Source organism: Fundulus heteroclitus, chromosome 19 (genome assembly GCF_011125445.2).
Source record: "Fundulus heteroclitus isolate FHET01 chromosome 19, MU-UCD_Fhet_4.1, whole genome shotgun sequence".
In the NCBI taxonomy this organism is placed as follows: domain Eukaryota; kingdom Metazoa; phylum Chordata; class Actinopteri; order Cyprinodontiformes; family Fundulidae; genus Fundulus; species Fundulus heteroclitus.
In genome coordinates, this window is record NC_046379.1 from 12,675,104 (window position 1) to 12,702,960 (window position 27,857).

General features: G+C 40.8%; 1 protein-coding gene across 4 annotated transcripts in view; it reads right to left on the reverse strand.

Moving 5' to 3' along the window:
* Nucleotides 1–27,857, reverse strand: part of LOC105916592 (pleckstrin homology domain-containing family G member 3) — a 49,019-nt gene that overhangs the window by 13,922 nt on the left and 7,240 nt on the right. For all 4 annotated transcript variants that reach the window (XM_012851149.3, XM_021309817.2, XM_021309815.2 and 1 more), the window contains exons 2-7: nt 23,657–23,718; nt 6,845–7,371; nt 1,843–1,943; nt 489–558; nt 364–410; nt 112–262 (exon numbers count right to left, since the gene is read on the reverse strand). In XM_012851149.3, coding sequence (XP_012706603.2) covers nt 112–262; nt 364–410; nt 489–558; nt 1,843–1,943; nt 6,845–7,371; nt 23,657–23,705 — 945 coding nt within the window. In that variant the 5' untranslated portion in view covers nt 23,706–23,718. The remainder of the gene's footprint in view (nt 1–111; nt 263–363; nt 411–488; nt 559–1,842; nt 1,944–6,844; nt 7,372–23,656; nt 23,719–27,857) is intronic.

Below are 27,857 nucleotides of genomic sequence, written 5' to 3' on the forward strand. Positions count from 1 at the left end.
ACATGATGGCAATGTATAGTATGCATTAGGTGGTTTAAAGTAAAAAAATTATCTAGAAGCCTTGTTACAAGTTTAAAATAAAGAATAATGAGCAGTGAGGATGTCCTTTACCTGCAGGAGTAGGTGATACTTCAGGATTCTCTGAACTGGCTTCAGAAGGTAAGAACCCAAAGGTAGAGAGCATTTCAGAGCGGCCTGCCGATCCCTGAAGAACTTTGCCAAGGTTTTATTCCTCATGAAGTCAGTCAGTGTTGCTACTGAGCTGGGGGAAGCAAAGAATGGCATTTATAATCTCATTTAAGAATGTTGCAAGCAAAAAAAAAAAGAATAAAATGAAAATTCAAAAAAATTCAAAATGCTTACTTAGGATAATTGTTGCAGTATTTGGTGTAGATTTCAAAATATTCACTCTGGGGGGAACACAAGTCAGGCATTATTTCACTTCTTTCAATTTAATATAGCTTTAGTTTTTAGAAGGTTTTCCTCACCTTATCGACAAAGCAGTGGGCGATAGCCACAGGGTCGTTCTCACACATGTCCAAACACTGTAGCAGTTCACTGAAATAAATCCATTTGATCAAAAATGTAAAGCTTTATACAGTTCTATCAGTTACATCTATGCACTTTAACTTTTCCATCTGTTCCAGTCTCTGCTGTTTGGGCCCAGAGTTATTTGCCACTACTTATTAACCTGAACTACAAGCCCCTTCATTTCCCCTCGTTAAGTCACCGTCCTTCAACAAAATTGATTATCGCTATAAGTTTTTTGTCTTTTATGTTTTACAAAACCGCCAACACTTCAACATGTGTCAGAATTACGCTCTATGTCCAAGCATACCCACTACACATTACATAAGTGTGCATGTGGTGTGATGTGCGTTTCATGACTATAACTAAAGTAACCAGCAGGTGGCAGCAGAGGCTTTTCAGAGCGCAGCAGATGCACTTGTTTGCCCTGAAGCCAGGTACAGACAAATGTGTGGAAATCTCCAGTGAGAAGTGTGTTGGTGTTGAAATGTATTATATAAACAGTGTTATTTGTTCACGCAGACATATAGTTTAGATTACAAAATTTACAGCAGGGGTTAGCACAACAAAGAACTATAATGCCTGGATAAAACACGTTTACCATTTTTGGATTGGTTTAAAAACACTTCAAATGGACTGATGACTATTGGAATGGAGGACAACTTGTACCTTACACGGTACCGGACATGGTACTGTATACACAGAACGCTGGTTTCCTTTTTGGGTAGCCTCCTACACACAAGCTGTGTTGCAACTCTAAAGCAAATACAGGGCTGGTATTCACCTGCTGCTATAAGTATTTCATCACAGAAACAGATAAAAAAAAAAAAAGTCAAACTACTACCTTTAATCTTCCTTATTTGAGCCTGAGAAGGCTTTGACAGCCTTGGCATTAAAAGAAAGGCTCATCCCTATGAGGAAATAAGACTTTAAGTGTGTTTTTTGGCCGTGCAACACATTAAGCAACACGAGATGATGTAACGTAAAGCCAGCTGCAACAACCCCTTCCTATGGCTTTCACTGCTTTACCGCAGCCTCTCCCGTGGTGAGTCAATCAGGTTGCTTCTCAACAATGAATCATGGGTAGAAATAAACAACATTCATCCGCTGCATAATCTAACTGCAGCTTATCATCCATAGCCACGTAATCTGCACCGTAACGTCACCAGCGACTGACCACTCGCTCTTCTGCTCTACAGTGAGTCTAAAGAGTAATTAATATGTGGCCATGCACATTTTTAACTTTCCCTCACCGTAAAAATATTTTGGATATTATATGTTTGTCAGAACCGGGAAGGCTAATTAATATATTACCTGTTGAACTCATAGATGTCCTCGATGTTTCCAAATAAAGCCATTACTTGCTCGTGTCCAATGGGGAGGTTTCTCATATCGATAATGTGTGCCAAATAGTCCTGGGGGGGAAAAAAAAAAGGAAAGACATCGAGTAATAATTCAAAGTCAGTGGTGGACTAGAACACACAGGCATTTTCAGATTCCCACCAGCAGTGGGAAGAGGTAACTACAGACACTGATGTGTTTACACATGCAAAGCAGGTCGACGGTGGAATAGGGCCCTGAGCAGAGCTTAGCTTGAGGGGCCCCTTGCAGATAAGACCCCCACAGCAACGCCTTGTTTCACAGTATGCAAGTTGTGCCATTAAGGCACTGCATCTAGTAAACCCATAAGGAATTAACTAAATTTAGTCTGACTGAAATTATACAATGACACTAAAGCATATTTAAATATTTGACAAACACACCAATCAATTTGCTACATATTAAAGAAAGAGCCCATGGCTTAAAGATTTAGAATGTGTAAGCAGTAAATACATGACGATTGGGTTATTTCTAGCCGTTTCAGTCATGTCCGGTTTACAGCATGTGGATGAGCTTTAATTAGTTACAAACAGCTGCTTAAATCATGGCTCCACTAACATCAATATCAAGGTTCTGTACATGTTTAGACAGAGGACACTTTTCAGTTACATCTGGAATAAATTTAGATATAATAATTTAGATTAGTTAAAAAATTGTAAATACTTATATTGATCGGGTATTTCTTAAATAATGGCTTGAATTTAAAAGCTGGGTCCTTCTAAATAAACCCAACTACAAACAACCTTTTGCAAACACATACCCATATTTGCATTTTGTACTTATAAATATACCCAAATACTTAAAACAGCATATACGTTTATTTTTCTTTGTATCAAGTATTTTCATGAATTATGGACATAAATAGTCTTATGTAATTTAAATTGTGCAAAACCATCTATGGTCGCTGTATTCTAATCCTTATTTATGATAGTATAGACCGTTGTGAAATCTGACAATTTAACATCCTTGATCAAAACAAAGCGACTATAAGCCACTTCCTGCTGGTTGGCATTCAACCACTTCCTTACACTAGTGCTGTGAGTCGATTATAGAAAATTAGTTTCAGTTATTTGCTGTTGAAGCAGATCTAAAACATAATCCGGGAGTAAAATAATGAATTGAAGGCATTAAATGACACGTGGCAGCCAACTCCCTTTCTTTATTTTTTTTTTTTGTGGGGTGCATGACTATTATTTCCCATGTCAGCAGATTCTCCCACCTGAGCTGTGTTCCTCCCCAGCTCCTCCAGAGTAACCTGGAACCCCTTTACTGCCACAGAGATTAATGCTCTCCCTGGCCAATGGGGCGGTCGGTAGTTTTTTGTCAAACCTGTGCAAAGCTCTATTTGTGGACGATGGATTAAACAGATCTTCGACTCACGGGACGTTGTTTTATAACCTAACCCTGCTTTAGACATCTCCACCACTTTCTCCCTCACCTGCCTGCTGCGTTCTTTGGGTTTCATGAAGCCGTGTCCTCACCAATGCTCCCTACCAAACCTCTGAGATTTTTAGAGATTTATGTCATGGACTAAAAAACAGATATTGAGCAACAAGAAGAGAGAGCTTCAGCTTGGAGTATTTAAAAAAAAAAAAAAAAAACTCCATCTCCCTCTGGATCTGCTGGGTTTATTATAAGTAGATAAAAATAACTAAAAATGCTTTAGCCAAAGCCTGCCAACATCTGTGATGCCCCTCGTTTTATTTGGTCACCGGACACACTCAAGCGGCATGCAAGCGTCACCAAAAAAGGTAAAGGAGCGGGTTAACAAAGAGGCCAAGCAAACACGCGGCAGCTAAATAAAGAGTACACAAGTAAACACCTTGCGCACACACGCGGCCTCGCAGAGAGCTGCAAACGCACTGCGCGCCTACAGGCATCGCGTTACTGTATGAGCTGCAGCAACAACATCTCCAGTTTGTGTAAAGAAAAGAAAATCCACGCTCGTCTTACACTAAACACGTGTGACCTTCAGCGCACCGTGAGATTTAAAGTCTTGTATCGTCTGGTGCAACAAGCTGCTCTTTATTATGGAACAGGGAGGGCTGTAATACTGATATGGGTGATATAAATCATTTCGTAAGAGTTTAAAAATCACACAGAGAGGGAAAAGAAAAAAGAGCAGCCAAGTCTTTCTACACACCAGCAACCTAAATGATGACTCTGGGTGCTGGTGGGGACGTACTCTAGCAGGTTGAATTGGCCGCGGTCGGGCCTTTAAAAAACTGGACCCCACCAAAAAAACTTGAGACTGAGCCTGATAAAGTGGATGAGATGCATCAATGTGCCAAACAGCTGCTCATGAGTTCAGTGTCAAGGGGAAGCTTTGATTTAGCTTCCTAAAAAACAAAAAAACAACACAATGCCAAACAGAGAGGAAGTTATTTAATATGTCTTTGTCAGAGCTGAGGCTGGGTGTTAAATTAGTTGCATGGAATCAAAATGATTTAAGCCAGACTGTAGTCATTTGAGGACAGAGGCTTCGTTTGTGCCCGGCCGTGTTCCCACACGTTACCCTTTGGAAATCCCAATTGCACTCGTTTCATCTGTGTTATTTCTTCAGCTGGCGGATAAATGGGGGTGTTTGTGTTGGCCCGGGAGAGCTGGAGAGTTCAGGCGAGGCAGGAGCAGGGGCCTGTATGACCAAGACCAGACCAGACCAGGCTGAGCTGCTGCTGCTGCTTCTGCCGCTGTCAGCTAAAATAGTTACAAATCCTAGAAATGTCTGTCAGGAGCGAGCCATTACTCAAACTGGATCCAGGGCGGCGCAATGATCTCAGAGCACATGTTAGACGCCAGCACCGTCTGAGACAAGGTGAGGAGGGGTGCCGGCTCTTTTACTGCCATTCAGTCTCTGAAATGCCTCACATGTTAAAGCCATTACCAGCTTCAGATTTTGTAATGATCCCCGAAAAGAAATGTAAAGACCGTTGGAGAGGGAGCTTTCTTTTCTGGAAGCAATTACCAGGGTCTACAAAAGTAGAAAAATTTATAATAGAGTTGTAAGATCATTGCTGACCCATTTTTTTTTTTACTGTTCTCATCTTTCAAAGAAGATTTTTTAGAAAGAACGCAAACCCAGAGGTTAATGATGTCTGCACTAGGACTCCCAATTTCAACCGGAATAGGAGCGCTCGATCATCAAGCCCAGGCTACACAGGCTGTAAACTTTCACTGCACAGTAAATAACACAGTGTTGACACAGGAGAGCACATCCAGATCATAAACCGCTCGTCGGCTTTCATCTTTACAAACAAGAAAATGTGCAAGAGGAGAAAAAGCAGAGGCCAGATGTCTGGCATCCATTTTTGTCCACTGGCAGTGGCCGATCTGTTTAAAAAGAGGGAAAATCACTCTGGTGCTTTGAATGAAAAGGGGAAGAGAAAAAAAAAAAAATCAAACTGAGGTTCCAAAACACTTCTAGTTCACAAACAGTTGCCTGAAACACAGGAGACATGTTTCCTTTCCAGGAGACTGAGTGGATCTCTCTGCATTGGTGTCTGGCTTTTCAAATTCGATATACAACTTCTAATGAGCACTGCAGACACCGTGGCAAGGCTAAGTGCCAATTTGGGTCAAAACACAGAAAATACTGATCATTATATTGGCTGTAACATAAAATACTGCCAAGCAACAGGTGTTCATTCACAAACTTTTTCCACATTTGTCCCATTAAAACCTAAAGGCTTGGTATTAGGCTTGAATTCATTGCAATTTTAAGTGACGGACCAGCTCAAAATAATTATGAAATGTATGCAAAATCGTTCTTAGTTTTCAACATCATTTGAAGGGTGGCAGACACTGGTGCTCAGCTTCCTTTCTCTGGCAGCGCTAAATAAAATCCATTTCAGCCAATTGCCTTCTGTAGTTACCCAATTAGTAAATACACTCTACCTGTGTTAAAGAAAGCCGTTGCAGTTTGCTTAAATTCCTGTAGGGAAAACAGCAAATGTGTTGCGGCTAGGGCTGAACAATTAATCGCATTTTCAATATAATCGCGATTTAAAAAAAAACGCAATTTCCAAATCGCAGAGTCTGCAATTTTTGGTTGTAACAATTAGGGAATTAGACACGTCCATTAGGTGTTAGTAAAATGTTTAAAGTGGGTTTGCCTCCACATGGAAGGGAAGACAGTTGCAGCAGTGAGATAATCTAATTTTATTACTTGTATTAGAGTTTATTTAATCATACATAGCATTAAGTACAGGTCAATCAATTTAATACATAGACTTGCTTGTTGGTTGCACTTTATGTTCAACAAGGATTGATGTCCAAATCAACTAAAAGCTGTTCTCTTGAATAATATTATATGATTAATATGATTATGATTAATAGAAACATTAAAAATTCTTGTTTAAAATAGTCCTTGTTTACAAACATCTTTATTTAGACGCCATTTTTGTTGCTTGTGGTTAATGCAGAGAAAAGTCAAAATTGCAATTTTGGTTGAAATATATTGTAGGCAGAACGGAATCATTTCTGCACCTGAGTTTAGATGCTGTGGGTCTTTTAGCAACTAATTTGCACAGCGAGGAAACAAGTTGATTTATTGTGTGTATATGTTTAAAAAGACATGATAAATTAAACTGAAAAGAAAAAAATCGCATTAAATCGCAATATTAAGAAAAAAAAAAAATCGCAATTAGATTATTTTCCAAAATCGTTCAGCCCTAGTTGCGGCCAGATAAAACCCCAAATTGAACCGGGGTCACATGCTAAAACTCTATATGTGGCAGCAAACGAACACAGCGAGACACGTTGGAAACACCTCCCCCAGTCTGAAACATGGTGGTGGCAGCATCATGAGGTGGGATAATTTCCTTTTAAACACTGTAAGGGTTGATGGGACGACAGATGGAGCTAAACACGGCAGAATCCTGGAATCAGGACCCGACATAAAAGCAGATAACAGATATCCAGTATAAACATGACTCACCTCCACGATGCTGCTCAGGTCTCTGACGTACATGCGCTCCGTCTCAATGATCTCCATCACCACGCGGTCCACGTAAGTCAGCTTTGGGTTGGGCGCCATCGTGTCTGCGACAACAGGCGAGGTGATCATGTGAAGTAGTTTAGCCCTCGCTGGTCTGGCGGCAGAGCCGTTGTTGTTGTTGCGCTGGTTGTTGATCACACAGGCCTCCAGGTGCCTCCACCAGCCGCCGCCAGATCCTCGGAGGCGAGGACTCTGATTGGTGCCTTCCGCCGGGCTCAGTTCCAGGTCTATGTCCTCCTCGCTCGGTTGGGGAGTTGCCGTGGAGGACGGAAGGGCCGCTGTACTTCCAAAAAGGCTTTGACTATCGGCGGAGGAACTAGAGGACAGGGTGGACACCAGGCTCACGGGACGCTCGCCCTCTCCATCCAGCGGCTCCACACATCCCTGGCGGTAGCAGTCTGGGCCCAAATCTACGTTATCCTTTACATGGTCGCCGGTGGAGAGGGGGGAGGACAACTGTGGAGATTCTGGGAACGACACAGAAGGTAGATGTCAACTTTTGAGAAAGGTAAACAGAAAGAAAGTGGAACAAAAGACAAAAGGGGATAATTATAGGATAAAAAGAGCAAGAAGCAGGGTTTAGTCACATTTACAGCGTCTTCCACTTGTAATGGCACCACTGGTAATGATGTGTAACGAAAGCCTTGAACTCTATGATGTCATTTCTTTCTTTAGGTGTCCAACAATTATCTTTAGAGACTTTTTTTCACCCCCTAACAATTTCTTGTAAAGGAGCAACCTAGTTTAAGTTAACACTGACTACAGACGAGGGCAGCTTTGGGCGAGCAATTCTTTACCTGTTGCTACTTCCGAACATACAAAGATCAACACACATCCTGGCAAACTTAAATGGCCGTGTTCTCTTGTTTTACCAATTTTGAATAGTGTCAAACAGAAACGTGGCTCTTTGTTATTACCAATTAAAGTAACTGATTTAAGATTAGATTCAGTAACAGTTTATATAAAGTTGCCAGTGAGTTTGGTCCTATGTTGAATTCTTTCATTTTAACATGACATTTAATCCTCACACAAAATTTTTCTACTAATTAAAGTGTTTAACATCAGCTCACCTCCTGAAAATATGGATTTAAATGAAAATGTTGGACTTTCCTAAAATGATGCTTTTACAAAAAAGATGAATCTATTTCTGTTTACACATCTTCACCAGTGGTACCAATACTTTGGGAAGGCGAAGTGGAAACAAAGTTGCTGACTGCATGTAAATGAAATCTTCTGCCTCCCCCTCGCCTTTGGTCTCTGATAACAGGAAAGACCCAAGAGAGTCTTTCTGGAGCCAGGATGTGAATTCTTCATGTCGGCTGCTGTAGCTACTGAAGGGAAAGAACCCAAGCTGTCTGTGAATTTAAAAGTCTATTACAGTAAAAGTAACAGCAACAAAATGATCTAATAAACTTAGACTAGTATGTTTAATTTGGAAAGCACATATCACACTTAAAAAAAAAGACAAAACAAAAAAACACAAAGTGCTTTATAATAAGAAAAACATGAAAAAGCACAATACCATAAACACATGTAACACCTTACAGTATAAAACCAGAATATGAATAAATGAGTTTTCAGCTGCTTCTTAAAAGAATCAGCTTAATAAGCAGCACCTATTTAAAGCTGTTTTATTTAAATCATAAGAGAAATTCCTATAAATCCAATCCTAACTCAACTTTTGACCTGAATCAGATGATTTTCAGCACTGACTGGCAGCTTTGAAACTTCTGAGGGAGGTTTCCTCCTGTTGATAAGGTCAACAACACAATGCAAGTGACTGTCCATTGTGGCTATGCGCTCATCCAGGAGGGTTGAATGACGCGAATCAATGACTCAATGCAAATCTGCTGGGTTTCCTTTGATAGAAAACCTTTTAACCAATCTATCTGGATGATTTGATAGGATTAACTTTGTACAGTATTTTCAGATGACGTGTTGTGAATTGGCGAACACTTCAGATGTAACCAGGTCAGGCTGATAGAAACTCTTCAGTGTTGAAGCTGTTACTGTGGGAGGAAGACTCACTAAACTTTATCAGTCCACATAATAGTTAAATTAAGGGTTTGATGTCTTGACAGAAATGAGAAGATTCTTTGGACCAAAGGGTTGTTTTCATGAACTATTCACAGATCTATACAGAGCACCTGTTACATAAAGTAAACTATTTTCAGTAAGGTGTATTAAATTAAGTCAGAACAAGCACAGATATGTAGATGTTAGGTAAAAGGAAAACGTGTTTTATAAAAAAAAAAAAAAAAAAAAAAAAAAAAAAGGTTGATTTTGCCTATAGGCCGCACCATTATTTTGCCTCTAGTTTTTTTTAGTAGTTTCCTAAGTGAAACTTTTAGGTACAAAGGAAGGACTTTAACCTTCACCGGCCACTGGATTGCTTAGTCAAATTGGCAAAAGAGCAAATTCACCAGTAGTTGACTTTGGTAGAGACCAGGAGGGCTGATTATGCTTCCGTAAAGTTGCTCTGGTTTATCATTTTCGAATTTCAATCATTATCTGTTATGCTCTTACGCTGGATTTTTTAAATGTTGGCAGCCATTTGGAAATCTGTGACAAGGATCTAGATTCTCTAGGGAACTGACAAACACCGACGTTTATGCTTACTGATGCTAACTAATGCTAACGGCTAATATAGTCAAGAAAGCTTAAAATGTCAAGCTCAAATTGTTTTGTCCTTCTTTCAAATTAATAAAACCATGTTATTGTGACTGTTTGCCCACGCATGGTGGGACGCTGACCACCATTGGAAGTAGTGCCCGCTAAATATCAGGAAGGTTAGGAATAAATATCTAAAAAGCTGCATCGACCAACCAATCTGAGTCAACCAAAAATGGCATCAGTGCGTCGAAGCTTTATGAGAACCGGGGATTGGAAATTGCCAACAAAATATCCGATCACTGCATTCTTAAAGTTAATGACCCTCAATAAAAGGCTACACCGCTCAAGCTGCACTCAGACACCCAAGATAATATAAATGTATATCCAAAAATATATAATCTGCCAGTTTTTCAGTTTACATTAAAACCACTGATATCTAAGACTCTGCAAAAGACAGTCAAGAGCTCTGTGTCTACTCCCAGTCTGAAACTATAGGAGCCGTGTTGTACAGTGAAAGGGCAGCCACAAATCATTACTGACATGGCCTAATTGCAACACTGTACAGTCTATGGAAAACCAAGCCATTTCCTCTTGTTCTCCAGTCCACTGAAGGCCGAAGCTTGGATAAACAGAGCAGGGGAAGCTGATGGGAGTAGAAATAAAATATGGTAAGGGGACCGAGAGCGTTGTTTATATGTCTTTATAGAACTATGTCTGAATTTAAGAGAAATTGAATCCGTATTGTGTTTCACGCACTTCCTGGCCAGATGGGGACTTTTCCTTAGAAGCATTTCCTAAATATATGAAATCATAGCAGTGTGAGAATGGAGCATTGAGCAGCCACTGTGCAGAGAGCTGCACTTCCTTAAAGGGCAAAAAGGCCAATACCATTCTGCCAAGCTAAAGAAGTGGAGCTTTGTCTGTTCATTTAGGTTCAGACTACTAAATAAAAATCTAAGTGGCCCAAACCGTCATTAAGCTAATCACTGAAAGGCGGGTAATGCATTGCAGATGTACCTCACTATTTTAGTCCACGCGAGCACCGACAAGCTTTCGGCAATAAATGCGATCCCCATTTGTGCATCTTTGGTCAGTTGGCCACAACTGTTGAGAAATCTGCCATTTGAAGTTCTCTCCTGTGCACAAATCTTTTTTTTTTCTTCTTCATTTGAAAGAGGGAAAAGTCACCAAAAGTTGGAGATTTATCAATACTTGACAGCAGTTTCATGTGCAGCTGGATGAAGAGCGTTCCATGAGAACACTAACTTCCTTTCACTTCATGCAGATTCACACACATGCACCTCTTGGCGTTCCTAATCTTTTCCATGAGTCAGTCGGTATTGAGCTCATGTTGTTCACAGTGGAGTACTCGCTCTGCAGTCCACACCAGAGCTTCCCAGCAGCACAGTTCCCATGCACAACCTCTCTGGGAGAAATGGATGAATTGGCAAGCAGACTCCGACCACTAGAGAAGGCCCTTTACGCTCTGTGACAAATCACATGGCTTGTGGTGTAAAGGGAGTGCAGCGGTGAGTTACTACACTCTTTAAAACAGATATGAATTAAGACAAAGCATCTGCTTCTATTGATGTGCTCTCTCTCTTCCCTTTTGGTTTTGAGCCTGGCTAAGTCTGGCATGTGAATCTTGCTTCCTCCCACCCAATGTTCCTCTATAATAAAGCGCTGCCAAGTTGAAAGCAGCAAGAGGAACGGCCCATTCTAAGCTACGGACGGTCTGAAAACCATATTCACGCACTACCATACCACTGCAAAGAATAACTGCGTTACTTTTGCATGACCGGAGTCACAATGCACGTCCTGCATAGCGATAGAGGTGCAAGAAAAACACTCCCAACTTATCTAAAAGTGGAGCACACCCTTGAGTTAAGGACAAGCTCGACCTATGCTGCGGCTTTGATTGACCACTTCAGATACAGGCTCCACAGGCAGGAGTTTATCTGCAGCTGATACCACACAAACCGCATGTTTTGTGGTGGACCAAGCACTGCCCATGTAAAAACAAGCTGCGCAAAGGAATGCAAATGACCTGGTTATCTTGGAAGAGCTGAATGCCCGGTTCTGTGCAAAGCAGTGCAAAGCGTTTCCAGTCTGCTTGTTGCTTTGACGAAATGTGGCCATCTGCATCCTGTGTGACCTCCCCTTCATCAGGATTAAAAGAAAAAAAAAATCTATCAAACAATATAGTGAATGAACTACTTTCACACTTAGAAGTATGTTTTGTTATTGCTTGGTAAAAATTTCACATGTGGAGACAGTTATAATTAATCTCTAAGGGATCTGCCAATCCAGTGGCAAAGAGCGTTCCTGTTACTGTGCCACCTTGCTGCCAGATGTGAAGAGCTGGTGCCAACCAAAAGCCCGTTGGGAGACATATACTCATGAAATTACAAATACGCTGAATCAGTATAGCTTACAGTTATCTGAAAGCGTTCATTCACAAAATATCTAACTGCGATTTTGCGCCGCAGTTTCCTTTGCTAGTTTAATTGAAAGCGGAGCCTTTATTCTATAAACAGTCTTTGGCGCAAAAACTGAACGAACGTGTCCAAGCAGGTTGGAATGGGTGGAGAAAAGTGTCAGGTGTGTGGTGTGATAAAAGAGTATCAGCGAGAATGAAAGGAAAAGTGCACAAGGCGGCGGTGAGACCAGCGATGCTGTCTGGTTTAGAGCCAGCGGCACAGAGGAAGAGAGATGAAGATGCCGAGGTTCTCTTTAGGAGTAACTCTGAAAGGGAAAAGCTCAAAAAAGATCAATAACCCAACATCAACTCATTTTCTGAAGCAATTTCTCCATTAGATCTTATAATTAATTAAAAGGAAGATTTTTTTTTTTTATTGGCAAACAAAATTCTTAAATTATCGACCATGCTAATATAAAATAAATATACATTTAAGACATGAATGACAGTAATCTTTGTAAAATAACAGCAACCGTATAAGATCATACATTTTAAGCTGCGTTAGATATTTGATGTAGCAGTCAACATATGGATACTTTTAAGGGTTTTAATCACATAAATAGATTCTATTTTCACTTTTAAAGGAGAAGACATTGTAAAATTTTAATAGTTCTAGTGTGAACACGTTCAAATAGGCACATATTTGGGTGTCACCTTTTTTTTTTTTTTTAGGAGAAATTTGATTTTTGCAATTTACTTAATTTGATGTACATAAGAATAGGTAGGCCATATACTACACTTTCATGTTGACATGTGCATCTAATGCTTGTGTTAAGAAGGGTGTTCTTTAATTGGACAACTGGCTAGTTTTAATAATTGGTTAAGGAGGAAAGAGGTAAGATTAAATCAATTAATTAATTCCCAGTTCTTTCTATATAAGAACCATAAGTTTAAGATTAACATCATTCTCATAGTGGTTTGTAAGAGGCTTCCATTAAAAAAAATACCCTAAAGTAAATGAGAGAAGCCTTAGTGAAATCAAATTACAAACACGTTTGTCAGCAAGGACAGAATTTAACAAAATGTAAGATTATGACTATAAAGTTCAAATTCACATGCAGCTATTTCATAAAGCATTTACCCACACCACTGCAGACAGCACTTCTATTTTATTTACGTGTGGCTTTGATAATTATAATTTATATTATTTATATGTGGCAACTCACACATACAGTGGCGTGAAAATGCATTTGGCCCCCTTAGAGATTTCTTCTTTTTTTTTTTTTTCTTTTTGATTTTTCTGTCACACTTAAATGTTTCAGATCAAATAAAAAGATTAATATCACAGGAAATAACCCAAGTAAATACGACGAGCACTTTTCACACTGGGGTTTTATGTAGTAAGGGAAAACAGCTATCTAATACCTAACTGTGACGAAAGCCTTAATCAGGGCCTAAGCCATCAGTGGTGAAAAATGAGCTGATTTTAGAAGCAAGATAGTTGAAATTCCAGAAAAAACAAACCCCTCCAACCTTTAATTGTAATTCTTCAAATTCCACATTGTGACTGCCAGGGCATGGTTAACATTTACAGACAAAGATGTGTTATTATGGACCAACACACACCTCCTTTCTATTTTAGGCTTCCAGATCTCCACAGAAGCACACCTGAATTCACTTCCTCGGTATAAGAGTATATCTGCCAATCAGTCACTGGTTTCTAAAGTCTTACCTAATGAACTGATGAAACAAGGGCATATAACTGCTTCTTTAAATCTTCCTCTATAATCCGCTGATGCCGACATAGGCTCCACAGATCAGGCACAGAAAACTGGTGGATGGGTCTTTTTTTCCCCAAGGGAGCGGAAAGATTTAGTGAATAATCAGTCTAGACCTTGCAAGGTTAGGTCTACGCTTGTTTTCCTTTTAGTCTGGGCTTATCATTCAGGTAACAGCACAGACAGTTCATAAATGTGTCTGAGTCTGACTTCATAGTTATATGCATACCAGGCAAAGCCTTATGGGGTAGACAGAAAGATGAATAGAAACACTGAAAGAAACACTCCAACACCTGGTTATTAACCCCTCCACCCCAGAAAAAAAAAAGACAGTGGTTACACGAACAACAGGGATGATCTCTGTCTGAAGTTGTCGGCGAAACAAAGATAAAGAATTCTTTTATTTACGAAAGGCTTCGGCTCGCCTGAAAAGCTGTCTTTGCATTCCTTGTTAATGACAGACACTCAGAAGAAACCGTAATAAGTTCTTGCAATAACCCCCAGTGACTGGATCTGGCAAATATCAACGTATCCCCAGCGACTCGTCTGCAGCTGAAGTTTAACACATTCCCTGACGGCACGATAAGCCGCAGCTTGCAGCGGTGACGTGAGCTGGTAGTTGCGCAACACTGAGACGATACGACTTGCTTTTTTCTGATCGGATCATGCAAACCAGCCTCTATGCAGATGACCATGCAAAATGCATCCTAAAAGGCAAACAAAACTTTTGCTTCCTACGACATTGGTCATTGCAATCGTCATGTGCCTTACAGGATGGGAAGCTTTAAAGACAACTTTTTCTCTGTTGTACAATGTGCAACATACGTTTTTGACAGGGAGTGACTATTAAAACATAAATAAGGGTTACACTAAAGTCTGTTTAAGATTTTAGCACAAATCCCAGAAAGCTGAACTATTTCACAGATGACCAAACTATAACAATCCTTGTTAAAATACATTAATCTTATTTATCATGCGATACATGATCAAGCTAATTCTATCAGAGAAAAACAATCAAACTAAATAGAAAAAGCAGTTTCCACATGATTTTATTATTAAAAAGGGAAAAAATAGCCAAACCATCCTGTTGCTATGTGAAAGGGTAATTGCCCCCTGAATCTGATAAATGCTTATGCTAACCTTTACAGTAGCAACTGCTATCAAGAGAAAACATGTACCAGTCTTTAAAAACAAACAAAAAATGTTTGAATTCAGCCCCATTTAAGACTTGCATGAACAGGTCATCCTAAAGCATCTCAAATCAGTGACTAGGACACCCCAAATCCCTAATTGGGTTGTTTTGAAACCATTCAGTGGTGGACTTGATAGAGTGATTCAGATCATTGTCCTGCTTCATAACCCAATTGGGCTTGAGCTTAGGGTCACAAACATATGGGCGGATAACCTCTTTCAGGATGTTACGCTAGAGACCAGAATCTATGGTTGCATTAACTGTGGCAAGTCAAGCTACCCCAGACCATCATTTTACCGCCACTATGTCTGTTGGTAGGATGTTCCTTTTCTAAAATGCCTGTTGAGTTTTACTCCAGCAGGATGAACACCTGCCATGAAGTTATACTAATCTAGATGTCACTTGGGAAATGTGAGATGGGTCTTTGTGTCCTTTTAGGTCAGAAGGGTTTTTTTTTGACTAAGAACTATGCCATGAATGCATTATTTTATTGTTGAAGCTGTTGCTAACTGAACCAATGTTGTTCTGTTTATTTATTTATTTTGTTTGTTAACTCTTGGATGAGTTGTTGATGAGTTGCATTCTTGGGAGTAATTCAGGTAGGCCAACCCCTCCTGGGAAGATTCAAAGCTGTTCCTCGTTTTCTTAATTTGTGAAGAATGGTTCTTATTGTGGTTAGCTGGAGTCTCAAAGCCTTAAAATGGGTTTGTAATACACCCTTTCCTGACTAATAGGTGTCCATTACAATTTATCATCCATTTTTGAGTTTCTACACACTGGTGCGGAAAGCCTGAGTTCCTTTAAATCGAGATTAAAACACATTTGTTTGAAATTGCCTTTGAATGTTCTAGTTAAACTGTTTTACTGTTTTTAATGTTCTTTTTTGTTTCTACATTCTATCCCTACTTGCTTTTATTCCTATATTTTAATCATGTAAAGCACTTTGCATTGTCTCTGTACTGAATTGTTATATATAAATAAATTTGCCTTGCCTTGGTAATGATGCATTGCTTTTTTTAGATGGATTAGCTTACTTCATGTTGCGAGCCATGTGTTGGGTAATTATATTTTCATACACAACCAGTTTGCACATACATCCATGTACATAAGGCTACTTTTCCCCCCTCTACGAAATTAAATCACTGTCATCTGTGTCTGATAATAAAACTACTTATATGATCTGAAACATTGAAGTGTGACAAAAAAGCAGAAAAGAGAAGAAATCTGTAGGCGTGAAACTCTTTTTCACAGCACAGTAGGTTAAAAAACATCTTCTTTAAAGACATTATTTCGGCTTTCAACACACCAATATTTCCATACCTTATTTTCAAGGCGGTGCGATTTCTCCAGTGATGCGAGCAAGATGAAGGACCATGTTACAAAGGTTTTGCAATCACCTTTTTCCAAATACAATTCCAATCTCCCAAACGTGAGTGACTCAGTTTAATATGAAAGGATGATGAGTGTGTCATCTCTCTGTTGAAGAAAGCCGTCTCCCAGAGAGACACACCTTCACGACTAGTTCGGCTGAACTTAGCAGGAACTCGAGCTGCTGCGCACGATAACCTGAAAGCTCGTCCATGCTGAGCTACACAGCCCTTTGTTTTCTAAGCAAATAAGATGTAGAAACAACACAGTCTGCGTCTGTGTTCAACATGCAAATTCTTATCTGTAAGCTAAAAGGGAACTTGTGGCATTTGAAAAAAAAAAAAAAAAAAGCCTTATTCCAATAAAACCCCACATGTTACATAACAGATACCAGCCTAGAACAGACATGTCATGTAATCCATAATTCGCCTACATTTTTATTTTAAGGACTCAAACACAGGCATTATTATTATGTAAGAAAGACGGCAGTGCGGATGGACGATCCCAGTGGAAAAGCATGTTCCTACATGAGAAATAGTCAACCTTTGCTCTGCCGTTCCCGCTTGATTCATCCTGACTCATGTATCAAAAGACGATGAATCTCAGCCTACGGAGGGTGAATCACACCTAAAGTCACCTTGTGATATTTCCCCGAGAGATCTGCTGCTGCATGACTGGAGATAGTCATCTTAAAAGATTAGAACTTTCATTTCCAAGTTTTCTGGTTCTTCTAAATGACTTCTTTCCACTTTGCACTTAAGTATTTATCTAAAAAAAAAGAAGTCTAAAGAGTAGTGTCTTTAAATGTCTGAAGCACATTTTACTCTCTTTATACCTTTTTTTGTAACTGTATGCAAATGTATCTCAATTACCAAAAGGTACATTTATTACATAGAGATTGGTAGTATATTATAAAAGAGCATGTTTCTGCGCAGTGGATAATTACAGCTAATAAAGATCAAAACGCAGCTTCACAAAAAAAATCTGATTGCATAAAACAAAACATGTTTTTATAGCAAGAATGTTATTTTATGTGCTACACTCTACATAGGGTGGGTAAGCCACAAAAAGTCATTGCTAAAGAACAGGTTTGTTCACATGGTGCAATATTCAAGCATTATGTTGGAAAAGTGAGTGGAAGGAAAAAATGTAACAGGGATAAAACAAAAAGAAGCCAAAAGAGCCACCCCACACAGATGTAACCACCTCGTAAATCAGAAATTGCGTAGGCAGTGGTCTAATTGGACTGTTGCTCAATGGTCCAACGCTTTCTTTTTAGATGAAAGTACATTATGCAAGTCGCTTGAAAATCGAGGCCATGACATCACCTGCCGTTGCTCCACTTTGTCTGAACAAGTCCAACATCATCGCAGCTATCAGGAAATCAGCTTAAAGCTTTACATTAAACCCATTTACACTACACTTTTTTAACTGTGCCGAGAACAGTCCGAGCTTGGTAACTGAGAAAACTATCGAGTGTAAATGGGATGCAAACCGAACTGAACCGTACCAGACACAACCGGACCGCGCTAAATCTAGACCAGTTCAATGGGTGGGCTCGGCCCGGTTTTTCACTGGCTCGGTTCTCTAATAACAAAGAGCGCATGAGCAGACCACGTCATCTCCTTACAGTCAGCTGACTAATTTTGCGGTTTCAGACATTCATAATAATACTAGCTTCCTTACCGTGCCACAGGGTTTCCACTAATGATTCTGCTCAGCAGTGTGATGAACCTCAACATCTGTCGTTGTTTCCTGGGTCTGTAAGCCCTGATTAGACGTTCGTTTGTCTTATCCACTTCCTAAAAGCTGACTCAGTCAAATAAATTCACAAAATGTTGCCTTCTTCGCCTGACTCTCCGCAAACAACGAAATATAACCAAACATAACTTCCTGAATGTTACGGGCGCCGCCATTTTTATTTGCTTGATACCCTCCTTCAATCCTAGAGAGCAGTAGTACCATAGGTCGTCATTTGGGGGCGAGGAACCATGCTAGCGTGATGTGTAAATGGTCCTAAGAACCAAGCTTGGCACGGTTAACTGATCCAAGCTGGGTTCGAACTCGGCATGGATCGGTTAAAAAAAAAAAGGGTAGTGTAAATGGGGCTATAGATGCAGATTTTTTTTTCCTGCAGGAATTGACATCTTTCCACAATCCCAAAAGTACAGATACCTGCTTCAATGCCCATGGCCCGTAAGCTTGACTGGCCAGCAAAAAGGCCTGACTTTGACACGCCATAACGAATTTACACAGGAAACCTAAGCTTTCTCATCATCTCAGCCGATCTACAGGCTGACCGCCTCTGTGCCATGCCACAAATATAGAGTGCATATTCCAGCATCTCTTCAATTAAATTGCGACAATCAAATATCCTTTCAATGATACTCAGATGTATTGAGATGCAGGGATAAGTAACAATAATCAGCAAAGTTTTAGCTGTGAGAAAATTGTGTGACCTTCTTTTCCCACAATGGAATAAAAAGGGAATAATAGTTTGGTGTATATCTTAATAAACCATTTCCACTCCTCAAGATCCATTCAGCACTTCCTTATCCAACACCCCTCCAAGACCACTGGAAATCCGCTCCTCCCCCAGAGACTGCTGGGGGACACGGAGGTGGTCTGGGTTCCTTAGGAAAAACTCCTCCCCACCTGGCACCGCTGAATAGTCTCCCGTCAGGAGGGTGTGAGGCGTAAGCATAAATGGTGCCTCCGCAGATTAGACCTTCAGCCTTCACAGGCCATTATCCAACAGCATGGGTCTGAACCCTGGTGATCAGGAACTGAATCCGAAGGCCTGGACAGGTTTGTTATTCCTCGACGGAAAGGAAAGGATCCTGCTCACATCAAGAGTTTTTTTTTTTGTTTTTAGGCTGTCTTTCATATGTACCAGATGGCTGATGTTCCAGCTGTGTTTGGCCTCACAATGGCCTTTTAATGCTGTGTTAATGATTAGCCTACTGGTCTGCAAATAAACCAGTCGAGGACAACTGACGGTGAATGCGCACGCAGATGCAAACCGAACCTGCATTCCTCGCCGACAGTCAAGGTCGAAATGTTCTGGGAACTTCCAGGGGAATTCTGCAGCTCAGAAGTGAAACGAAATGGGTGTTTTCTTGAATTTACGGCAGTTTTATAATTTTCTTGAAAATTAAAAACAAGAAAAGAGGTGAAGTAATTTTTAACCCCCCACATTTCCCATTGTTCCAGTGGGACAAAACTCCTTAAAAAGGTCATATGTAATCCTATAAAACTCCTCCATTCTCAACCTCTCCCTCTTAAAGGATCCAGCCGTGCCGCCTGACCTCAGAGCATAGGCATGTGATGATCCACTTTACAGACTCCTCCATCCACAATGCCCCCCTGCCTTCGTCCCCCCCACCATCTCTTCAGGCACTCGCTCGCTGTAAGCCGGGCTGGATCCGCTGAGAACTCCCATTTCCCCCTCGGACAATACACACTTGAGGCACGGCGCGCACTGTAAACATTGCCACCAATTTGTCAGTCTGCCCCCAGTCGGCTGGCCCGTTAGTAGATCTGTGCGGAGTCCGCTGTGTGAAGTTCCCTGAAAGCTCAGGGAGGAGGAGCGGCTCATTTACTTAACACATCACACTGTTTTATCACATGCAGCCTTATACCGGGTGGGAAGTTGTTTTTTCTGGGTGCCTTTTAGCTCCTTGTGTAATTTAAAGTCCAATTGTATATATCCTTTTTACTTCTTGTTTTACTGCATTCTTAGTTTTTGTCTGCACCATCAATACCAAGTCAAATTCCTTGTAAGTGCAAACCTACTTGCCGATTATACTTGATTCTGATTCTGATAAAGTCCATCTCCCTGTGGCTCTACGCTTCTCCAGGAGGAGTGAATGCTGCTTGTCGGGACTTTGATGCAATCAACTGGGTTCCTTTATATAGGATGATTTACCAATCTGTATAATCTGACCCAATCTGTATAATCTGATTGGATTTGACTTTGTAAAGTGCCTTGAGATGACAAGTTTCATGAATTGGCGCTATATAAATAAAATCAAATTGAATTGAATTGAATAACAGCCAAATATGCATCATTGAATCTTGTTTTAAAGCCTTTTACATAGAACAGTCTAAAACGACTAGATAATTACTATAATGGCTTTCTGTACAAGGTTTCATAGACAGTATTGCTTCTAAAATTAGATGATTGAGCTGCAGTGGAAGTTTTTTAGATAATCTTCATGGGATGCCTTTAAACAGGGACAGCCAAAGTAGAGAAAGCCTGTAACTAATGAGGGTAATCCACCGGAAGATCTCCATGAAAAGAAAGTTACCGTCCAAGGCTGTAAAATAATAAAATGCATTGTAATCATGTCTTTTGTAAGTAGTTCGGGGATCTGGGTCATACAGTTAAGAAGGGATAAAGGGAATTTGATGGGTTAAAAATTTGAATTACAATAGCCATCTGGCCCTAAACTAGACTTAGCGTAAGTGTTTAAACCTTATAGAACGTTTTAAAAATGTCCTTGCCGAAACCTATAAACTTCAACGATTCACAAAGGAGTGCACAATGGGTAACTGCAAGCAAAGTGATGCATGTCTTTCTTTTTTTTTTTTATCCCTAGAATAACTTTCTGTATGTAATTTGATCTCTGTTTAAATTGAGCCGTAGTGTGATGGCCTCAGAGGGTTATTATAGTACATCATCATGAAGGCCAAGTAGCACCAGAGAGATCAGAGATAAAATTTCAGACGTTTAAAGTACATTTAGGTTATGAAATATTATCTAAACCTTTAAACGTCTCACAGAGCGATGCTAAATCCATCATTTGAAAGCAGCATTGCACAACTGAAAACCTACCAAGACACATATCCCAGGTCAGGTGGGACAATCTGTTGATAGAGCAGCTGCTAGTCATGCATCGCACACATCTGGCCGTCGCAGAAAGCGTCAAAAAAAGCTTTTCATGGTAGTTGTTTGGTTAAAAGGAAGATGAATTGAAGCTTAACACGTGGCAATCCGTGAAGAAAAACTGGCAGAGGCGGTTAAAGACTTGAGACTGGGGTTGAGCTTCACCCTTCAACAGGTCGATGTTTTTGTGTCGTGAGAAAAATATGAGAAATTTCACGCGGCGCGTACGCTTCCACGCTTTGCCGTGAACGATTGCAAAGACTTTCACCGGGTTTAACCTTCCCGAACAGGAGTTGATGAATTTTCACCTGAGGCGGCATGTGATCAACGCTACAGTCAATTGAGCAGATGAAGAAGAGTTCCAGTTCACAAAGCCCCCTTAACAAGCCCACTTGGAGGGACGCAGCCCTTCCTGCCAACATCTATCCATGTCCACGGCCCCATGTCCACTGGTCTGGAAAAGCTGCCCTGAATGGAGATGATCCATCAGTCCCCCCCCCCCCCCCCCCCAGAACCCCTTTAAAGCTGCACGTTCTGCACACGCAGCTACATTCCTGGTTGGGGTTAAGTAGGTCAGAGAGGAGCCTTATCTTTCAGAGAGCTTTTTCACGCAGCCCCAGGTCAGTTATTGCATGGTAGAGACACCATCATTCACAGACGGCATTGTTTTACTTGTACTGTCTACAGCTGGATGGTGACCGCGCTCAGACAGGGGGCTTTGTCATGCAACCGTCACTCCCTCCAAACCACATGCAATCATCAGCTCACCTTGACACCACATTACCAACAGCTCTGCCCCTCAATTACCATCAATCCGTCACCGCAAGGGGCCAAGTCGGTCACACTTTAACGGCAACGTTTTTTTTTTTTTTTAGAAAAGACTCGAGCTGCAAGTGAGCTATTCGTCTTTGTCAACCACACAGGCTGCAGAAGAAACGCATTTGCCTTTTGAGGAAACTGAGACGAAGATTTGCATGAGGGCGGCACACGTCTCCTCTCGCCAGAAGCCTCCTCTAGCTCCAGCTGAACCAAGAGGGACAGGCGTGGGGAGGAGGAGACAAAAAGCTGCCATTGAGGCGCTGGTATTCTTCGGCCAAAGTGGAAGTCCAGTGCCAAATGTCCGCAGCAGAGGCGAAAGGAGGGGGAGACGGTGGGTTGAAGGACGGAGCAGGCAAACAGATACAAAGAGGTCCTGTGTCGATGCAGCGGCTCTGCCGTCGAGATTATAAAATCTTAAATATTATGTAATCTGAGAGGCCCGTAGCATGCAAGGTCAACACAACTGCTTACACAAACCAGCATGGCTGTCAGGGATCCTGACATGTTCTGGGTCTATGTGCTCATGATCAGGGGGGTTGCAGATGTATGAGGGGGGGCTGGCTGAGCTCCATACAGCCACACAAAGAGCCTCTCTGCCAGTCGGGAGTGTAGGAGGAGAGTTCATTGCTCTTTCTGTCTGCCTCTCCAAGCCTCTAAAGATCCGCTTTTCTTCCATTTCTGTCATTTTTTCCTCCCCTTTACATCTGCTGCAGAAGCTTTTTTTGAGTTAGCACACTGTCCAAAGGGAACCAGATACTGTAAAGCAGCCATCAGTCAAAAGTCTTTATTATATAAAAAAAAAATACTCTGTTTATAGGATATGAGTTCGTACAGTGCAACCCAAAAAGTATGCACGCCCCATTTAGCTCGTCACATGGAAACCTCAAACCTCAATGTGTTTTATCTTATATTTATGTGATAAATCCACACAAAGTAGTGCATTAATCTCATTCTGTGAATGCCTCAGTGGTTTGCTAGCAAACACAGTCAAACATGGTGGTGGCAGCATCATGCTGTGGGAATCCTTTCAGCTGAGACAGGGAAGCTTTCTCCCCAGACGGCCCTTCACGAAACATAAAACATATCCGTACATACAACCAGAGCAACAATGGAGTGGCTTAATCTCTGGTTCTTAACGTGGGTTAGACAAACCACTGTTGGTACTTAGTTTACCTAGTGGCACTCAGAAGAAAGAGCTTTCACTTTGTTTTCTATGCAGCAAGACCATATTGGCCGTGTGAGAAATGGGTCGGTTAAACATATCTGACTTACCAGGTCAGGATCCGATGGGCTACATGGCTGATTTTCTAACTACAAACTTGGACGGGTGTATTAGGAGGTAAGAATTAAACAGTATGTGAAGTCGCTTCCTCAAAATCAATCAAGGAGTGCCAAGGGATGAGAAAATGAGATGACGCAGTCATCCGGCAACACTGTGTTAAATCCCTGTTTTATCCCTGTAAAGCTGGGTATTTACTGAGCTGTGACTACAACTCTAAAACTATTACAGGTAGATGTGCAAAGCTGGTAGTAACATACTCCAAAGTACTTGCAGCTGCAAAAAAGTTGGTTTTCTCACATAAACTCCCAATATAAAAACATTTTTGACCTTTGTGGCTATAATGTGACAAAACGCACAACTGTGTCAAAGCAAATAATATTCCTCTGATCTTACCTTCCCCCATCGGGCCCTGGAGGGGAGCAGAAGGGGAGCCTTCTGGCATGGCACGCAGGCCTCTAGAGTTGACAAAGGAAAACACAAATATTCAGATGTGATCCAGACGCTTCATACCAGGACGTACGCTCAAACACACAGCAACAATGTTTATCGTTGTAACTCTGCTGGGTTATCTACTACATAATTATTTTGTCAAAAGGACTCTTCTCTCCAGACTGCACAGGGTGATCTGTGTGCTTATATAAAAAAGGGAAATTCTTCCCATTCCACCGCTCGCTGCTCTGTGTTGGCTCCGGCTCGTCACTGTGTAATGCATATTGAAGGCTGTGCTGGCGGTAAGTGAGGGAAACCCTGATATGAGCTGATGCTAATCAGCGAGGAAAGATCAGGAGTGCGTCTAATTTGATTTTAGGTTAAAAACAAAAGAGACTTGGCGGCTGCAAAGTAAGCTTTGATTTATTTACAGAACCGTGTTTTTGGCTCAGAAACAGCCTTTAATATAATATTGCTAAGTCATAACAGATGAAATGAAAGAATGCTACCTACTGCTAAATAATAAACAGATAAAACACTCTTTGAAGCTTGTTTTGGTTGATTAATTTCATGCCACACAGTCATTTAGAGCAGGGCTCTTCAACCTGTGGCTCTGGAGCTGCTAATGGCTCTTAGGACAGTCCACAATGGCTCTTAATAGGTTTGGCTAAATATGATAAAGAAACAATTGTTTTTAAAACGGAGATAAATTTATAAATGCCAGTTCATGCAGTTTTTCCTCTTTTTTTTCTTTCCCTTTCATGGAATAACTGCTTTGAATTTCCACATCAGAATGACACAAAGTACCAGTAATATTTTTTAGATCCGTTTTTCTTGGGATTAAGTTGGAAACTATGAATATTTTTACAAGATTTTCCAAAAATATCAACATCCCCTAGAAGAAAATGTATCCATCCTCTTTTTTTTTTGGTTCAAAAGTTAAATGTTTTTCTTCATTTTAAACCTCAAAAATAGAAAAAAAATGGCTGATATTTAAAAAACAGCAAATTTCCCATAGTAGATATTTTTCAAACGTTTTAAGACTAAAAGTAGCTCTTAGTGACGTCATTTTAGGAAATGTTAGAATTTCCCGAATTCGATGATTGTTCTTAGAATTTTACCTCGTTAAGATAAAAGTTTTTCACTAAGCATCTTAGGCCTTAAGAGAGCTCCTAAAGTGAAAAAAATATGAGCAGTAGTAAAGAGGACTTTTTGCGAGCCTATGAGTGAACATGGCAGAAACAGAAGCAGCTAATTGGTTGATCAACACCTAAATGTGGAGGAAATGAGCACATAAACAATCATACAATTATTAAAATGTAGATAACATCAACTTTATCATCCCCACTGAGAGAATTAGTTAGTTTTAGGGGCCCAACTGGTTAAAGGCACGGCTCTAGTTATATAATTTTATTGAGGATAAATAAATAGTAGGAAAAGTGGAGAAAACAGAGGATTTTTTATATATTATTCACACAAATACTCTCAACAATAAACATTTATAAGAAAAAAGTCACAGAGAAATATTAAGATCAATACACACTCTAGATGAGATAAAAGTGGTGAGAAAGTATTTTCTTTATTGTACATTATAATGTCAGTAGCCTAAATTGTCATATGAAGTTTGCTTGTGTGATGCCTTCTCCTCTCTTGCTTTTGATTGATGCTTCTCACTTTCCAGGCTGCTGGGTAAAAGCACCAAGACGAACAGAGAAAAAAGACACGTAGACCTGCTGCAATTTGCTTCAAAGTCTGTGTATTTGCACCGTGATCCAGGGGCCAATTTACATTTCAACACTCCTCTATTCTCATCCCAGAGCTGTGTGAGACAGAGGCACTGCGCCTCTTGTTTTTTTTTTTTCCACTTTATGTTGGTCATTTTACCAAATACGACCACTTTAAACAAGCATTTAACCACAATTAAATGCTGACAGATGAGTGCACGTTAATATCAAATAGGTGAAGCAGTAAAATGACCGGTATGGTCACCAGTAACTCTATCAAGCAAATCAAAATGATGATGATGATGATGATGATGATGATGTAGAGACGGTACATTCAAACGTTTTGATGCTGTGTGACAATTATTTAATTTTGGTAAGTTTCATCATCATGTCGCAGATTTCCATATCCAGTCTAATCAGTTAATGTCTCTCCATTGATTACCAGGAGCACATATCTGTGTTTTTTTCTTGTACTATCAACCAATCACAGCTCTTAAAAGACAACGTCACAGCTAGCAACGGGCCCAATCAAACGAGCTCACAATTAAGATAAAACTTTCTGTCGTCTCCTTGTTCAGAGTCGCTATCGGCAACAATCTGAATCCTTCCAAAGCTAAAACGACCTAGGTAGGAATTTCTCTCTGAGAGCTCCTATCTTAGGTCTAGCGGGAGTACAGGCTCACCTCAACAGGCAACTATACTCTAATCCCTTATCACAGACTGTAGTTTTCTCAGGTATGAGCTGTATCCCTCCAGACCCACTGGCCAGCCACTTTCTCACAACTTCCCCTCTCTGCCTACTTACAGGAAATTAACACATAGCATGAGAACTTGTCCCTTTGCCAGTCCCGGAGCGGCCATTGTAGACGCCACATTCTCGAGCCAGATAGATCTGAGGAGAGCAGGAATTCGTCGGGGATTAGGATGGGCATTGTTCCCGTTGCATCTGCTGGCCGCTGCGCTGAGCTGACAGCCAGGCCAGCTGAGGCCAGCCGGGGCCGGGCGAAGCTCGCTGCCAGGAGGTTCACCAATTAAGATGTGCAGGAATGCAGGGATATAAGTCACGGAGCTGCATGCGGACATTAGGATCACTGCTTCAGTCAAAGCCCCCTCCCAGCTGCAGCTCGCACTAGAGAGGATCCTGTAAAATCCGCCCACTGAAACTATTTTTATTTGTTACACAACAAATCCATGCCAAAAGTGCAGGAGGATTTTTTTAGCAGTGGGTTTTAATTTTGTTTCCATCTTAGAGGTACGCTCAAAAAAGTGAACCAGGGCAGTCATCCACTTTATGTTAACATTTCCTTTCCAGTTAACACATAAAAAAGGTACTTGTTAAAACAAACAATTATGTAATGTTTACTTGGAAAATAGTCTATTTAACCAAACACCTTTTTTATGTGCCAACTGGAAATAAGATGTTAACATAAAGCGGACAACTGTCCTGGTTCACTTTTTTTGTGCGTATGAAAACGGGCAGAAAACCAACAAGACCACCTGTGCGCTGTCACATGATCTGTCAGTAAAAAAAAAAATGTGATATGAAATGACAAGAAAAGTATTTGCCTTGGCACTTGTCTGCATGCTGTGAAGCCCCTAAAAACTTGCGGTGCAGCTAATTACCTTCAAAAGTCACACAGTGAAATGTAGTCCTCCCATGTGCATCTGTCAGTATAAACACACCTTTTCTGAAAGGCCCCAGAGGCTGCTACACCACTAAGCAAGGGGCATTACAGCATGAAGACCAAGGAGCTCTCCAAACAAGTCAGGGACAAAGTTGTTGAGAAGTACAAGGCAGGGTGGGGTTATAAAAATAATCCAAATCTTTGATGCCTGTCAAAATTCTCAGTTATCTGGGTCATTGCAACAGCAAGCAGGCTTAAATCGGAGGCAACCGGACTTTCGTTCAGTTCTTTTTGAAATCGTTTCAACACCTATTTCAGGAGTCTGTTAGTTCTGGTGGCTCACATTTGAGCAACCTGCAGTTGGTGCGCTGCTGTTTAAAAAAAACTCCAGGTTGCTCAAATACGAGCCACCAGAATTGACAAATCGTTGATGGTCCATTCAAATAGAAAGCACATGGTACCACAGCCACATCCACTAATACTCACAGAAGGAGGGCATTAATCAGAGAGGCAGCACAAGACCAAAGGTAACCCTCCAGCAGAGACTGGAGGATCTGTCCAGACGACCACAACAAGTCCAACCCTTTTTTTTTTTTTTATGGAAAAAGGGCCAGCAAAAATGTCATTACTTAGTGTTACAAAATGGAAGACAGTGTGCATTTCAGTCCTCCAACACATTCCCAAAAGATTATTTAAGCAGCCTATATGCAGGTGACCAAGTACTCCACTCACATCAAGCAATAGCCTCTCACGACCCAGGACAGTGAGGAGTGGGAGAATAGAGAGTAGATTGCATCTGACTTGGAATGTGCCTAG